General features: G+C 41.5%; 1 protein-coding gene across 1 annotated transcript in view; it reads left to right on the forward strand.

The window, feature by feature from the left end:
* Positions 1-17,553, forward strand: part of Col6a6 (collagen type VI alpha 6 chain) — a 141,127-nt gene that overhangs the window by 41,774 nt on the left and 81,800 nt on the right. Inside the window, exons 4-9 of the mRNA XM_013159804.3 lie at positions 1,629-2,231; positions 3,599-4,219; positions 5,728-6,288; positions 7,021-7,578; positions 9,605-10,180; positions 12,075-12,644. Coding sequence (XP_013015258.1) covers positions 1,629-2,231; positions 3,599-4,219; positions 5,728-6,288; positions 7,021-7,578; positions 9,605-10,180; positions 12,075-12,644 — 3,489 coding nt within the window. The remainder of the gene's footprint in view (positions 1-1,628; positions 2,232-3,598; positions 4,220-5,727; positions 6,289-7,020; positions 7,579-9,604; positions 10,181-12,074; positions 12,645-17,553) is intronic.

Genomic DNA, 17,553 nt, shown 5'->3' on the forward strand with positions numbered 1-17,553 from the left:
CCTGAAAAAAATCATCACTCCCCATCTCACTGGGTCTTAACTGTTTTAAAGAGAAGTATTCCACACTCCCAAATATTGCATGATACAGATATAAGGAAAGACCTGATCGGAGCCTGGATCAACCACCTTTTACCAAGTGCCTACACTTCTAAGCCACACAGGATACAGGGCCACATTCCTGATTGGACAGGTCACACATGATCATAAGTTGAGGCACCTGTGTGGGCTTCCCTGAGCAGCCAGCCTCTACTGGGTGGCATGTTGACCTGCCCTCACCATTCCAGTCCCCAGGATGCTGCTCACTGCATAAGCATGAAATGAACCTGATTGAAGGAAATTAGCTTTGCTTTAAAAATAAGATTATTTTACCTACTATATGTTGGTCAGACTACTGTAAAAAGAATGAAACAGCATACTGGAGCTTAACACTGGTTTCTGACCTGCTACATAAAAAAAATGGTTTATTAATTTAGATACTCAAAAATTTCAGAGTCAAGAGGTACTTTAGATGTTTTCTAGCTGAATCTATTTATTGTAAAATAGAGGAAACCACAGCCCAAGTACATCGATTGACTTGACAGAATTTATAGAGTTAGCTGAAAACATGGTAGGGGATGTTATTATTCACACACACACACACACACACACACACACACACTTCACTCCCTTCCCTGGACAAGAAATAATGGATCTCACGCTAAAGTAATGAGAACTTGGTTCAGACCAGCAAGGTGTCAGTAAATGACATTGGTGTTCTGAGATTCTCTATTGTGTAAATATATACTTCTATATTATATTTATATTCTATAAATCTATCACTAAATGGTTAAAAAATATTATGTTCTTATACAAAAATTGTATTTTTAAATGGAAACTAAAACTACAATCCTTCTTCTAGCCTAAAATATATTAGTGATAACACATTTTTATGAGAATCAATTTACCAATTATAAGGTCATTTATAGGAGTCATCAAAAATATTATTAGTAACTTAAAACTAGGTTAACCCAATCTCATATGTTTATTTTTAAACTCATCAAGTTGACACTTTAGAATACAAAATTAATATAAGCTAATTGGGCCTCCTATTACATTGCTTAAATGACAATCCCAATGAAATATTCTTATTCCACTGTTAAAACCAATTTGGATTAGTTTGATTCTTCATTAAAATTTTTATCTTGTTGGTAAATTGGGCTCAAATTCTGAAGGCAAAAAAAAGTACAAGGTAAAATTATCTGCTAACAAAAACTCATGATTTCTACTTGTCTAAATTTACCTATTTCTAATCGTTCTCTGTAAGTGATGCTTAATTTTGTGATCAGTTCAAATGATAAGCCTTACAAAGGCATTAGCCTCCCAAACCATTCATTCTTTCTTTTCATGTGTGTGTGTGTGTGTGTGTGTGTGTGTGTGTGAGAGAGAGAGAGAGAGAGAGAGAGAGAGAGAGAGAGAGAGAGAGAGAAAGAGAGAGAGAAAGAGAGAGAGAGAGAGAGAGAAAGCAGCTTCCAGCTACTGTGTTTGGTTCAGTGGGAAGAAACTAAGAAAATAAAAAGCTAAATTTTTCCCCATATAAAAATATAGAAGAAAAATTTTAAAGTTGCTATGTTGTACGTATCTTTTTATAGGGCCAGACCCTGAGTACGCGGATGTGGTGTTTCTGGTGGACAGCTCGGATCACCTGGGAACCAAGTCCTTTCCGTTGGTGAAAATGTTCATCAACAAAGTAATCAGCAGTCTCCCCATAGAGGCCAGCAAGTACCGTGTGGCCCTGGCCCAGTACAGCGACACACTCCACAGCGAGTTCCACCTTAACACCTTCAGGAGCAGAAACCCCATGCTGAACCACCTCAAGAAGAACTTCGGGTTCATCGGCGGGCCCCTGAAGATAGGAAAGGCTCTCCAGGAGGCCCACAAGACCTATTTCTCTGCACCCACAAATGGAAGAGATAAGACACAGTTCCCCCCAATTTTGGTGGTCCTGGCTTCAGCTGAGTCTGAGGACGACGTGGAAGAGGCCTCAAATGCCCTGCGGAAAGATGGGGTGAAAATCATCTCGGTGGGGATGCAGGAGGCTTCTGAGGAAAACCTGAAGGCCATGGCCACGTCTCAGTTTCATTTCAACCTTCGGACAGCCAGAGACCTCAGCACGTTTTCCCAAAACATGACGCAGATCATCAAGGATGTGACCAAGCACAGGGAAGTCACAGTCAATGACATCCGTGTGGAAGGTAGGCTTAAGATGCTTGTGTGGGCATGGCGAAGTGATGTTGAAAATCGACATGAGGAGAGGACTGAAATCCTATGAGCAGCCCTTCCTCCAGGAGGCCTGCCTTTTCAGATCTGAAATGTCAGTGGATTCAAGCAGGCCCTGTGATTGTGGCCATTTAAAATCTAGTGAACTGAATTGGCCTTGGGTTTCTGTTTCACTTATCTGTGTTGTGTGTCATTCGCAGACTTCTTAAAATTCAGGGTTGCCTCTCCCTGGAACCCAGCTCACCTCTGAGCTATCTCCCTAGGTTTGAGCTGCTATATGGTTTCATTACTGGTTCATTTAAAAAGATCAATTTGTTTCCAAAGAAATCATTGGATCCTCAAGGTATGTTCCTTAATTACTAAGTGTTAAGGTTGAAAAATAACCTGTTTGCCCCAACCCCCTAATTTGCAAAGATGAAGCTGTAGGTGTCCTTATAGGTGACATGACCTGGACTAGGTCAGGCAGTAATCTACAGTCAGAGTGGGGTGTGGACTCCACAGCCTACCTGCGATCTGGTTTTGTCCTTTTATCCTATTTTGTTAATGAGAGGGCCAAGAGTTTGTGGGCATCAGCATGCCCTGTTTCAATAAATAACATGGGGTGTATTATTGCTGCTTAATCCAGTCTGTGATGACATTTGTAATTGCCTATTGGTACCAGAGAAGGCTTTTCTTTTTTAAAGAGGGTAAAGTTAAATAGAACAAAACAGATCATAAGGAAACAATTTTAAGAAACACGGATTTCAAAGCAAGACCACTGGAGATCTTCACTTTCTATCATATTGTCTCTTGTTTTCTTCCAAATAGTTGTCCCCATCTTCACACACAGTGAATACATAGTGAACATGAGAAGGCTTTTCTTATGGTAGCCTATGAAACTATGACTCCTTACCAGCATCTTTCTCAAATAAAATGATTGAAAGTACTTTTATATCTAGTAGCATTAGGATACTAGTAGTAGCTTGGGCATATTTGGAATATAACTACTGATTATAATGATGGTGATGATGCTTAAATGATTTTAATATCTAATAGTTACCATCCATTAAATCTTATGAACCAGGCTCTCCACTAAGTACGTTTTCTCATTTAATCCCCCTAATTTCTCTGAGATAAATATTTTATGTCCATTTACAGACGAGAAAACTGAGGCTGGGAGTTTAGCTAAGGTTGAATATTTGAACCTGGGTTCCTCTGAGCTCGGCTTCATAATCATTTTACACATCTCCTCTTTCTGGAAGCACACAGCCAAGCTCTTGTTTATGATCTTCCAGTCTGCTGACACCCTGCAGATATGCCAAGCCTCCAGCTAACACTGTGCTTGTTTGCTCCCTTCCCACAGTTTGCCAAGGCCCCTCTGTGGCCGACCTTGTGTTCCTGTTGGATGTGTCAGTCAATGGCAGCCAGGAGAACTTTGACTACCTCAAAGCATTCCTGGAAGAAAGTGTTTCTGCCCTTGACATAAAGGAAAGCTGCATGAGGGTTGGCCTTGTGACCTACAGCAATGAGACCAAGGTGATCAGTTCCCTGAGTGTGGGTACCAACAAGTCAGAGGTGCTCCAGCAGATCCAGAGCCTCTCGCCCCAGGCCGGGCAGGCCTACACTGGAGCCGCTATCAGGAAGGTCCGGAAGGAAGTCTTCACCCCACAGCATGGCAGCCGGAAGAATCAGGGGGTGCCCCAGATTGTGGTGCTGGTGACCCACAGAGCTTCAGAAGACAATGTGACAAAGGCAGCAGTCAACCTCCGGCGCCAAGGAGTGACAATCTTCACCATGGGTGTAGACAAGGCCAGCACAGCCCAGTTGGAGAAGATCGCATCCCACCCCGCTGAGCAGTATGTCTCCATGCTAGGCTCCTTCACAGAGCTGGCTGCCCACAACGTGACCTTTCTGAAGAAGCTGCGGAACCAGATCACACGCACTGTTTCTGTCCTGGCAGAGCGGACTGAAAGCCTCAAGTCTGGTAGAGTATCGCTGAGGATGGATTGTGACGTTTCTTTTCTTTCCTCTTAGTCTTCACATTATATACCAAAGATAAGGAGCTGCAGGTTGTGATGTAGGTGGGCAGAAAGAGCCTAATTTTGTTGTAGCTCTATAACATGAAATTTATCAGTTTATCAGTTTGGGGACAATGAAATCCACTGAAGGTTCCAAAGGGACTTTTGTTCCCCTTCCTTTCTCTTTTGCATGGCTTTAACTGGATTAATTGGATTTAACTGGATTGGTTACTCACACACATGCCCGAATACCATTATGTGTGATTTCTCTTTTCTCCCTCTTTTTTCTTTCTGGTCTTTACCTCTTGTATTCCCCTGATCTTTTTTCCTCTCTTCTTCTCCTCTCCCCTCCCCTCCCTTGTTTTCCCTTCCCTCTTTTCTCCTTTCTTCTCCTCTTACCTCTTTTTGCCTTCTTCCGCCTTTCTTTCTTTCTTTCTTTTCTTTCTTCTTCTTTTTCTTCTTCTGCTTTTCCTCCTTCTTCTCTTTCTCCTTCTCTTCATCCTCCTCTTCTTCCTCCTCTTTCTTCTTTTATATGACATTGGGCATTGAATCTAGGGCCTTTGTAACAAACTACATTCTCAGACCTTTTTATCTTTTATTTTGAGACAAGAGACAGAGTCTCACTCAGTCACTAAGTTGCCAGGGTTGGGCTCAAACTTATGATTTTTCTTGCCACACTCGCCCAGAGTCCTGGGATTTACAGGCATGAGCCACCATGCTTGGCTTCCTTTATTTCTTCATACTTTTTGTAGTTTCTTCTCCTCTTTTTCCTTCATCCCCAAATTCTAGTTTAGAGAATGAACAGGAAGCATAATTTGGATAGTTTGTTGACAAAATAGTTTGTTGTGAAGTACCATCTGCTAGTATACAGAGAGAAAACATATTATCATATTTCATGTGCTTGATATATACATGCATGTTATGTAAATATTTTATGCATGTGTATATATACATATATACGTACACATTCACGAAAGTAATTTATTTCACATTTACTATAACAGTGTCATATAAGGTTGTGACCATATTCCTACATTAATTAACTAGGAGTGGGGAAGAGTAAATATTTTGTTCTAGAGTTCAAGAAAGAGCACTTATATGTCCTCAATATCATGTTAAACACCATCTCCATTCTGCAACATTCCACTTGTCATTTGGCTGAGTAGTTGTTTTAGTAGTGGAAAAATAACATTAAAAAGCAGCTTCAAGTTTTTCTAATTTTCTGTGTCCAGATTTATCCTGATTCAGGGCAAGAAATTAGGGTAATCCTCTAACACTAACAGAAACAATTCACTGGACACATTGAATGCTAAGATTCTCTTGTCCTGAGCGACAACGGCAATACTTTTAAGCATGGAAGCTGTTTCCATTTTTCTGCCTGAGGAGGCTCGCATTTGTTGTTTTCCCCATCTGCACCTCATTCTCATTCACCCTTGGCCCATGGGCCACCTTCAACTGTTTGGTTCCTTTGTAGGTTGTGTGGACACTGAGGAAGCGGACATCTATCTCCTCATCGATGGCTCTGGGAGCACCCAGGTCACAGACTTCCACGAAGTGAAGAACTTCTTGTCAGAGGTGGTGGGGATGTTCAACATTGCCCCCCATAAGGTGCGGGTTGGGGCTGTTCAGTACGCAGATGGCTGGGACCTGGAATTTGAGATCAATAAGTACTCCAACAAGCATGATCTGGGTAAGGCCATTGAGAACATCAGGCAGATGGGTGGGAACACAAACACAGGTGCAGCCCTGAATTTCACACTAGGGCTACTGCAGAGGGCAAAGAAGGAGCGTGGAAACAAAGTGCCATGTCACCTTGTTGTTCTGACAAATGGAGCATCTAAGGATAGCGTCTTAGAGCCTGCATTCAGACTTCGAGAGGAGAACATCCGTGTGTACGCTATTGGTGTCAAGGAGGCCAACCATACACAGCTGCGAGAAATCGCCGGCGAGGAAAAGAGAGTGTATTATGTGCATGACTTTGATGCCTTGAAGGACATAAGAAACCAAGTTGTTCAAGAAATCTGCACTGAAGGAGGTAAAAAGGAACCACAGCTTTGCCTTTCAACTTTAGCTTGTAAATTACCTTCCTGAGTAACTATCTCTGTTCTCTAGAACAGAACTGGGAGCCCACGCTAGTGTGGTTCTGATTTATGTCTGATTAATAACAAAGACAGCTGGAGGAATTCTCTATAATACAAATAACTAGCTTCCTCCCACAAATCCCTGCTAGAACATATGTGTAATTAGATATCACATTTGTAATATGCTCTAGTGATTTCAGGTTTAAGGAGTACTTCTGACTTTATTTTAATTAAAAAAAAAACAGTGAAATCATTTACAGAAATAACAGGGATCCTTCCATCATTAGGGGATATGTGATAACTTCTAAAGATATTTTTGTTATTAAAACTGTTGAGTGCTGCTAGCATCTAATAGGAAGAGGTCAGGGATACTGCTAAACATCCTTAGTGTCCTTCACTTGTACAGTCTGCTCCCCGCAATTAAAATAATCTGGCCCAAGATGTCAACAGTGCTGAAGTTGAGAAACCCCAAATTATTTATTTAAGGAAATCACTAAATAACAACTAGAATAATCTCAAATGCCTGATTATTTTTTTGCTTCCAAAGCTTACTTACCTACTAATAATCTTTACTAGGCATATAATTGACTTCAATATAGAGTAATTTGTGATTTGAATTTTTCTGCTCTTTTTAATTTTGTCCATGTGGTTGACTTGAATAAACATCCCTTCTCTCTCCCATGCAGCCTGCAAAGATATGAAAGCTGACATCATGTTTCTGGTGGACAGTTCTGGCAGTATAGGACCTGAAAACTTTAGTAAAATGAAAATGTTTATGAAGAACCTGGTGAGCAAATCTCAGATTGGGGCCGATAGGGTACAAATTGGTGTTGTCCAGTTCAGCGATGTCAACAAGGAAGAGTTTTCACTCAACAGATTCAGGTCCCAAAGTGACATTTCAAATGCAATTGACCGAATGGCTCACATTGGAGAAACCACCTTGACTGGCAGTGCCCTGACCTTTGTGTCTCAGTACTTCAGCCCTGCCAAAGGAGCCCGGCCCAACGTCAGGAAGTTTCTCATCCTCATCACAGACGGCGAAGCTCAGGACATAGTGAAGGACCCAGCAGATGCGCTTCGGCAAGAAGGCATAATTATCTACTCTGTGGGTGTATTTGGCTCCAACGTTACCCAGCTCGAAGAGATCAGTGGGAAGCGGGAGATGGTTTTCTATGTTGAGAATTTTGACATTCTGAAGCACATTGAAGATGATCTTGTTTTTGGAATTTGTAGTCCCCATGAAGGTAGGCATGGTTATAGCCCCTAGTGACAATGTCCAAATACTAGACATGCTGGTCATTGTTTCTTAAACTAAGCGGAGTTGTATTTAAACACTGGAAGCTTTTCATTTAGTTGAAATGTTTATGCCAGTGGTTTTGATCTGTTGAGTTAAATAAAGAATAATGTTGGTTCACCTAGATTCATTTCCATTTCTAGGAAATTGTCCTAGGGAGATGAATCTTTCATTTAAGAGAATGGGTATAATGCTAGGTAGGGAGGCCTGGCTCCCGAGAAGCAGAAGTTAAGTCAGTAGAGGAAGCAGAGGTGCTTTATTCAGAGATGCTTTCAGAAGGGAAAGAAGGAAAAGAGGACAGGAAAGTGGCAGGAGCTAACTGAGGAGGTCATTTTAGCTGAAGTCTAGTTGTAGCCTAATCCCATGGAAAGCATTAGAGGATGAATTACACCAGCCTTGGTCCTATCGTGAGCTGAGGTCCCAGCCTAGTGTACCCTGAGTGCTTCGATTACATGGGAGCTGCTGAGGCAGGTGGCACAGCAGCATCACTTCCTAGGCAAGGGGATTTCCCTTGGCTCAGCATCTGTTATATGTGCATAGTTCTGTTTTTGAATTTTTTAAAACTAGTGCTTGGCCAAATGGGATATGGGTGAAAACATTTCAATATTTAATAAAACTTACGAAGAATGACTGTAGTATGTAAATTTAAGCAACGGATGCTTCCAAGAAAATAAATGGCATAGTCCTTACTTTCTTCTTGTGATCCTGCAGGACAATGGAAGTGATTTTTTAAAAGCTTTATACTATGACTGTGGGGTTAATGACAACTGTCCAGAAAACTCTCTATGAAGGCACTGAGTCTTACTAGAATTTGAAAGGAGGAGAAAGTGTTTTCTTATTCAAATAATTATTCTGTTCAACTCCCAGTGTACGGTTTGGCGATCATGGCCTGTTTTGTAGAAAGAAGAGTACACCTGGTTTTTATTCCCTGATAATTCCACCCAGAACAATTATGAAGTCTGAAGGGTTTCAACACTGAGCAATCTCCCCCACCCCCACCCCCCTAGTCTTCTGAGGAATCCAAGCAAGCTCTGCAGCCAGCAAAAGGCCGAAGGGACTTAGTTCCTTCTTTAGCAGAGCCAGCCTTTCCTAGGAATTGAGTTTACAGCTCTACACACATGGCTTCCTGTTTGTGCTTAACCTTGGCTCTTGAGTTTTCAGCAGAACTGCAAGAAGCCAGCAAAAGGCTCACAAAAGAAAGACATGTGGGAAACTCTGGGGGTGGGGTGGAGGGAAAGAATACATTCTCACAGTTCTGTTTCTGAGGAATAGATGAGTTGATGTTCAAATCAGAGAAAATGTGCTACATAATGAGTAACCACTACACTGTCCAGGGTGAATGAGTTGGCGGTTAGGATGCAGGATGGGTGAGCTCCCTATTTAGATGGAACATGTTACACATGTAGGACTACGGTGCTAGGATAATTTAGGGAGAAAATGGCCCTAAAAGCCAATATTTCAAGAAAGCAAAAAGGGAAAAGAATGCAACCTTACAAACCCAGCCATTGTAGAACCAAGAAATGAATAGCATTGTCAAATTCATTTTAACTTGGTCATCTCCCCCAAAGTTTGTCTTATGAATAAACTTTCAAGATCCTTGTGATTTAAAAAATAAAAAGATAAACTTACATAAATGAAAGTAAATGTCAAAGCAATCACTTACATGAGGACATTTAGACAGAATTGTGGTTATCTTTCCAGTCGAAATGTCTGTGAAATTCTGATGATCGTTTGTCACTTTATCCCTCCTGCCCATGTGGTAGGTTTCACGTCACTCCTATCTTGTTCTGAAAGCTCACTATCACTACAGGCTGGTGGCACAAATGTGCATGTTCCTCTGTTACCCAGGGAATTGACATTCTGATGGGAAATGAGTCCCTTGGAGAGAAACAGCAGCAATTTTGTAAAACGTCTAGTGATTTCCCATGCTCTCCAGAGACAATATTCAATGGTTTTCCTTTCTCTTTTTCTTCTAGAATGCAAGCGGATTGAAGTTTTAGATGTTGTGTTTGTAATCGATAGCTCTGGCAGCATCGACTATGATGAATATAATATCATGAAGGACTTTATGATTGGCTTAGTAAAGAAAGCTGATGTGGGCAAGAATCAGGTCCGGTTTGGTGCTATGAAATATGCGGATGACCCAGAGGTGCTGTTTTACCTGGATGACCTTGGTACAAAACTAGAGGTGATTTCAGCGCTCCAAGGTGACCAGCCCATGGGGGGCAATACTTACACGGCGGAGGCTCTGGCCTTTGCCGACCACATGTTCACAGAAGCCCGGGGCAGCCGTCTGCACAAGGGAGTTCCCCAGGTCCTCATCGTGATTACTGATGGGGAATCCCATGATGCAGAAAAACTCAATGCTACTTCCCAGGCCTTGCGGGAAAAAGGCATTCTCGTCCTGGCTGTGGGGATTGCTGGTGCCAATCCCGTGGAGTTGTTAGCCATGGCGGGGTCCAGTGACAAGTACTACTTTGTGGAGACTTTTGGAGGCCTGAAGGGGATATTTTCAGACGTGTCAGCCAGTGTCTGCAACACTTCGAAAGTAGGTGAGTCTCATCAGTTAAGTTTTCCTAAATATTAGCATAAAACCAAATGAGGGAGACATTTTCAGGAATGAGTTTTCTGAAGTGGAGAGAAGCAGAATTATTCCATGGAACTCCCCATTTTAGAGGGTCTCAGAGCCAGACAGACCTCAGGATTGTTTCCTTCAGCATCTTTCCCAAAGAGAGTTACCTTCTACAACCTGTCCCAGTCACTTCTTCCTAAGTTCTTCTAACTCACTAGTTTTGGACAAGCTTTGTCATTGGGGCACAGTCCAGTCAGCTTCGGATGTCTCCAGGACAACGTGCAGCAGAGCTTCCTTTGTTTGGAATGTGGGCCTCTATTCCAGCTGCTGGGGGTTGCACAGCTGCCCGTATATAGTCTACATTCATTCATTGTTCAGCTACCATTTTGCACTTTTGGTTTAGAGGGAGATTGTGGGCTATTGTTTCCTTAGTCTTTTCCCTAAGACATATTTTACCAAAATATCCCTTATTTATTGGCTGAGTTACTAATACTGCACAATTCCAGCATCTTGGTACAGTTTGTTTTCAAAATCATTTAACATTTCTAGCTTTCAAGTGGCTTGTCTCCTTAGAATGCAGCTACCATCTTTTTCTTTGACATAAGTAACAAAATCTTTCTGAGTCACTTTAAAAGTGGGGAAAATCTCTCACTTCCTTGTGTCAAATATCTAAATTTTGATCTATCCTTCTGAAGTTCACTGTAAAGGTTGATGTTTCACTTTTGTATTGAAATTTCTCAGTTGAGCAGAAAAACAAGGCTTCATTTCCTTTGACTCTGAATTTGCAAAAGAATTTAATGAGTTAACCAATTTCTAAAGGATTTACATTTCTTTTGTGTCTCCTTTTAGCCCATAGTTTAGAATCTCAGCTACCTTTAGTCTTTGCTGAGACCATAGTGAGGATTAACAAAATTAGGTCAGTGTTGGGGCCACTGGGAAATTCAAGGAAATTATAATGCTTACCAGAAAGCTAAGGGACACACACAAGCATGTGCCAAGTGTAACTCATTCATTGGCTGTGCTCTCACATATTCATATTGTTTTGTATTTGCTCTGTTAATATAAGGGATATGTTCCTAGTTATACTTAATTACCTCTTCAAAAATAGTTTTCTCATGTAAGTATTTTGCTTGTTTAGACAAAAAGGAGCTGATAGAAAAGGAAATTAACTAGATATAGACCAGAAAGCATGCTTTTCAATATCACTCTTGATTTGCCATAATACAGAAAAATATTTTCTAGCTCAATGGGCCAAGTCAATAATATAAGCCATCTGTTTCTGGTTGAATCCCTAAACTTATAGGAAGTTTGGTTGTTATTTTGTTTGTTTGTTTTTCCCCCTTCAGTCTGCTACTACTGGTCCCCCTTTCTGGAAGAGTTAAGACTAGATTGCAGATGAGAACAACTTTTCTGTAACATATTTCCCAGCTCTCTGGGAACTCAGAAATGCAAATGGCATAAGACCAAATGGACAAGCCAAGAACAATAGGAAAGGATGTGTGAGTGGTTCACGCTTTGTGCTGCCTCCTGGAATTGGATATTTATATTTATATCCTGCCAAATCGATGTGACCACAGAGTTGCCTAAGTCATGACTTTTGTAAATATCATTTCTATAGCACTACAGTTAATTTGCTCTTATGCGTTAAAGAAAGAATACTAAGGACATAGAACTTTTCCAAAGGGGAAGGGGAGGAGATGGAAGAAGGGAAGGTGGATGGGAGGGGAGAGGAAAAGGACAACAAAAGAATTAAGATGTGTTGTGTACAGATGCCAACTTTACACAATAAATGTTATTGTTATGTACTGCAAACACGCACTAATAAAAAATCTTTTTCTTTTGTTGGTTGTTTTTCCCTTTCCTCTTCTTTGCAGATTGTGATATTAAAAACGTAGATCTGGTTTTCCTCATGGATGGTTCAAATAGCATTCATCCAAGTGATTTCAAGAAGATGAAGGAATTTTTGGCTTCTGTTGTCCAAGACTTTGATGTCAGTCTCAAGACAGTGCGCATAGGAGCAGCCCAGTTTAGTGATAGCTACCGGCCAGAGTTTTCCCTGGGAGCTTTTGCAGGGGAGAAGGAAATATCCTTTCAGATTGAAAATATCCAGCAGATCTTCGGATACACACACCTGGGTGCAGCACTCCAGAAGGTGAGCCAATACTTCCAGCCAGACATGGGCAGCAGGATAAACACGGGCACACCCCAGGTGCTGCTGGTCCTCACGGATGGCCGCTCCCAAGATGAGGTGGCTCAGGCAGCCGAAGAGCTGAGACACAAAGGCGTGGACATCTACTCAGTGGGCATCGGGGATGTAGATGACCAGCAGCTCATTCAGATCACTGGGACTGCAGATAAAAAGCTCACAGTTCACAACTTCGATGAACTCAAGAAGGTCAAGAAAAGGATCGTCCGTCACATCTGTAACTCGGGGGGTGAGAGCAGTAAGTATTGGTTAAGTTCTTGGTTTTTCTTCACTTTTATCTCCACACTGAGGTTGTCCTCAAGCTCTATTTCATCCCTCTGAGATTCATGGAAATTTAGATTTGTGCCGCTGTATTTCATACTGAACTTTTGCACAGTTGTCAAGGAACTTTTGTGATACAGAGAGAGAAACAAGAGTGTTTAGTTCCTCCGTCTTTTTCTCCCTTCCCCTCAGGGAAGCAGGTCTGCTCTGTAAATGGGGAAACCTGAGCCCCAGAGGTAGAGGAAAAGGCAAAGGTTTACAGGGTGACAAGTTCCAAGGTTTGCAAAATGCAACTCCAAGAAATAAACACTTGGATTTTGGTTGCCTGGCCATACGACTTTCTCTGCTGCCAAAAGCTACAAATGGAGGGAACATCCCTGGAGGTTTATGTCTTTATTATGAAATTTTACCACAGAAGTTAGTAAATACTTCTTAAATATGAGCACATTTTAACAGTTTTCCAATAGAAGGAAAAAAAGGATCTCGAAAAAGTAACCTTTTAAAAAAATTAAGAAGTACCCAATATGTTGGCTCTTCTTTTAAGTAAGTTGACATAGTAAACATTCACCTCAGGCTTTTACCAAGGAAGAGAAAACCACACATTGAGAGGCAGCTGGAGACAGCCTGGCCACAAATCACTGCTCTGTGGGCATCTTATCATGGAAAAGTTGCTTAGCTTCTCTGTTTTCTCATCTATGAACGGTAAAAGACAGCACCATCTAGTTCAAAAGATCACTCTGGGGATGAAATGAGAAAAATACATATTAAAACTTGACTTTGAATAGGGTTGGCCCTGGGATATAATTACAAGGTCACTTGATTTTTGTCTACTGCTGACCTATTGAATATATTCTTAGGGGCTAGCCCTTCCCTTGTTGCTGGTTACATCCAAGAAATAAACATAACTTCCCCTTGATGATTAATATATCTGTCCTCATGTAAAAACTCTATACTCCATGCCAGGCACTCCCACTTGCCCAGCCTGCCACAGACAGCTCACCTGCCTTGAAAGAAGCAGCCATAGGGTTGATGGTTCCTCTTTGTTCTTCACCTTTAAATGATCTGCCTTCTCCAAGGCTCAGCCCCCACCTTGCTAACTCTCAGTTCTGCCCACTGCAGTGTGAGCTGGGAAAGGGAGATGGTCCGAAGGGGTCCAGAGCTCCTTACTTGATGGTATCTGTCAGGAAATGGTTTTCTCTACTGGCAGCTTGTGTCTCAAACTGGGACTGCTGATGGGTCCTTCAAAGGATGCCATCTCGCTCTACATCTTCCCATCTTCACCACAGCCCAAAGTGGCTGCCAGTCTTCTGAAGAGAAAGGAGCAAGACATCTTGTGACTCATACCTTAGAAGATCCAGGCTTCTGAGTTAGCTCTTGAAGCCCCCGGTTCTTGATTTAAAAAGAAACTGTTTTCTTTCTTTGTGTGTGTGTGTGTGTGTGTGTGTGTGTGTGTGTGTGTGTGTGCCCATCTGTCCACACAGGCAGAGATGGTGAGAGGGTTCATGGCCCAGTAACAGCTCTCTCCACAAATGCTCTTCTAATGGCCCATCTCACACCTTTGCAAGACCAGGTGCAGAGGTTAATGGTTAGGAGTCCTGTAGTTGGTTAGGGACTACAATCTTTAAACATCCTGCTCCTGCTCTGAATTATTTTAGCCAAATTTTTCTATTAATTTCCTCTCAGCTATCCATTTCCAGTTAGTAGGCAGAAAATCATCTTAAAACAGTCTAATTTCTACATGAGTTTTTTAAAAAATTGGAAAGTAAAAACAAGATTATAAATTCTAAATAGTGACAGTTATCTTTAAAGAAAATAAGGAAAATAGTCATGAATGAAAAAAAAAAAGTGCTCTATACTAAGACAGATTTGAAGTCATCACTGCAGCAAGCAAAAATGCAAGGCTTTTGTAGCCAAGCTCCTACTGATGGTGCCGGAGAGAGCACTGATAAACTTCAATGTGTGCAGTCATGGGATGCCAGTTCTTCTGCTGTTATAAGTCCCGAAAACAAGGAAATTGGTCAGTAGCCTGTAGTTCAAATCAAACTAAACTTAGAGGCTTCGACATTTGATTTGATCTGATGTGTGTGTGTGTGTGTGTGTGTGTGTGTGTGTGTGTGTGTGTGTCTCAAATCCAAGGCCTTTTAGGCAACAGCTCTATCGCTGAGCTACACACTCACCCCCATGGGCTCTGCTTCCTAATAAAGCATGCCTGACTCTAAAGAACTCATCATCCTTTCTAAGTCTTAGTTTTCTCATTCGTAAAGCTAAATCACGTCTAAAATTGCACACTATGATTCCCAGTATGGAGGGGTGGTCAGCTGCATGGAACTATGAAGGAAGCGGATGACATTGCTTTTTGAGCATCTGTGAAGGGGCAAGCCTGGTGTTCAAAGCACTTTCAGTGAAGTATCTCATTTCTTTCTCTCAATAGCCTATGCAGTTTATGCTTTTATTTTCATTTGTAAATCTCAAAGGGATATTTAGAGACCAACCCAGATCATGCTAGTAATAACAGACTAAGCATACTTTTAAACGGAGACTTATCTGACCCTAATCTGTTAGGACATATGCTTTATTTTTTCTTTCTTCTTGTTAACGAAGCTGTTTTCTTGATACAGGCATTGTCTGAATTATCTAGTGCTACCATTACCAAGAACTAATGTCTAAGTGCTGTTTCACAGTTAACAAGTGGAACTTATTAAGACATCCTGGGTTTATGACTTTTAAATTGTTCCTACAAACTGCCATAGCCTAGGGAAACCACTTGCTGCTAAGCAGGTACTTCCCACAGCAGAATCTAGTAGCCGAACTAGGAACCTGCATAATCCACCAGGTCCAGTAGGAGGTGATGGAAGAGGTGGTTCCGCATAGAGGTGCCCCAGTGAGCCAGGTTCTGAATCCCAGGGCCTGACCATGCGACCCAGTTATAACTGAGACCAAGGGAAACTCTACATCTCAGCTTCCTACTCTGATAAATGAATATTGTAAGAATTTCTTATTTTATGCTTTATAATTACAAGCGAGATAATGAATGGGAAATCAATGAACGTAGCTTCTCTCATAGCAAGTTACAAAGGGTGTTTCCAAATCATCCTGTAAAAGCAAATACATGGAGTCATAGAGTAACTTCACAGGAAGATAATTTTGCAAAAGTCCTTGGTTTCAGAACTTAAATATTTTAGAACAAGTTAGAGCTATATTCAAATTTAGTGTTTCAGCATACACCAAAACCTACTAAGGAGCTACACTCAAGTTTAATTTCCTTATTTTTCTTAGAGCCTAGCTACTCAGTCCATGTAGGAGAGACTTTGAACAATTTGGAACATGGGTAAATTTGGCTTTTAGGCATGGAGCCATGATTGGTTAGCAAAAAATACCCAGGAGTAGCACTTATCTTTTGGACCCATACATTTGGATAGATGGATCGAAAAGGAAATTAAGAAGGAGGCCAAGCTGAATAGAATGAGGCAAGGGACAACCTTGGAGTTTAGAGTCAAGAAATGTGGGCAATATAAGGAGAAAAGCAGAATAATCATTTCCAACTTTGCTCCCCAAAGAGCTCTTTATGTTCCTGTCTTAACTGAACCCTCTCAAAAGAGCTTGAAGCAAAGTGTGCGTGGGGAGTGCAATAGTTTCTGGGGAGTGCAATCAAGTGAACCCAGGGTGAGTGGGAGAAAAGTGATGCAGCAAGGAGAGAAAGGGAGCAGAGTGCAGTGGTGGCCAGGTGAAGCTTCTCGAGAAACCACACGAGGCCCTGAAGCCCGTCTACAGAGAGAAGCCTGTAGTCCTGCAGCGCCTGGCCCTCACACCTGTGGTGTTAGGAGACCAAGCAAGGTGGCCGCTGAGGCTCTGCTAGTTCTGGCAGAGGGAAAAAGCAGACATAGAAGTTCTATAAACTGGATGTTGTCTAGGAATTAAGGATATCTTCTAGATGATACTTTCTCCTTTTTCACATAAGACACATTTTATTTCAAAGGCTCCATACAAACTGTGTCCTGTCCAATCTAAGAACTTCACATCTCTGGTCCTCTAAATATGTTTCTTCATCCTAACAATCTGCCATCATCAATTCCAATTAAGGGCTTTTAAAAAACAAAGTCAGATAATTAGAATCAGCTTCTGGCCCTGGCAATGAAACAGGGAACGTAGCTGTCTAGTGTAATCTACTCTTTTTTTTTCTGTTCTTCTGTATTTTTATTTGAGATACATAATCCTCTTATTTTTATAGTCAATAAAAGTAATGCTCCAAGACGATAAGACTTTTGGCCAAAGTTGCCTAGCAATAATAGCGTTGGGACCAGCACATAAATGAAACTACTTTCTATCTTCCTGAACGCCTGCCCTAGAGCCAGGCTTCCACATGACTGTGCTGGGCTCTGTTTCTACTTTTTGCTGTCTTCCACTGTAGCCTGTAGCCTACAGATTACCTCTTAATTTTCTTTTAATGGTTCTTTTCTATTCCCATTCCTGTTATCCTAATTTAATTCTTCATATTTCTCTTTGGAAATCATTTTAAATCTCAGTAGCTTACTTCTCAAACTCTCCCTATCCCTAATTTGAATCACCATTGGCAGATTCACTCTCATGCTCCTCACAGGCCTTGGAAGACTTCAATTTCTGAGTCCTCCAAAGGCTCCCAAAGGCAGGAACTTCTGCAAGGGTTTCAAAGTCACTAGGTGAAACCCACTAGATCGGCATGGCCGTGTCTCTGTTGCAGTCAGACACATGGCTGCTTGCCCTAGAGTTGCCTGCCACGTTCTCTTCATCAGCAACAGCATTATGGAATCATTTGTGTATTTTAATTAAACACTGAAACTTAGTTAGATTTAAGCCCTTTCAGCAATCTGTGCAAAAAGTTAAAATACTAGAGAATGATTCCACGTTTG

This window comes from Cavia porcellus, unplaced genomic scaffold, assembly GCF_034190915.1.
Source record: "Cavia porcellus strain 051 isolate PalLab524CR breed Dunkin Hartley unplaced genomic scaffold, mCavPor4.1 scaffold_5, whole genome shotgun sequence".
In the NCBI taxonomy this organism is placed as follows: Eukaryota; Metazoa; Chordata; class Mammalia; order Rodentia; family Caviidae; genus Cavia; species Cavia porcellus.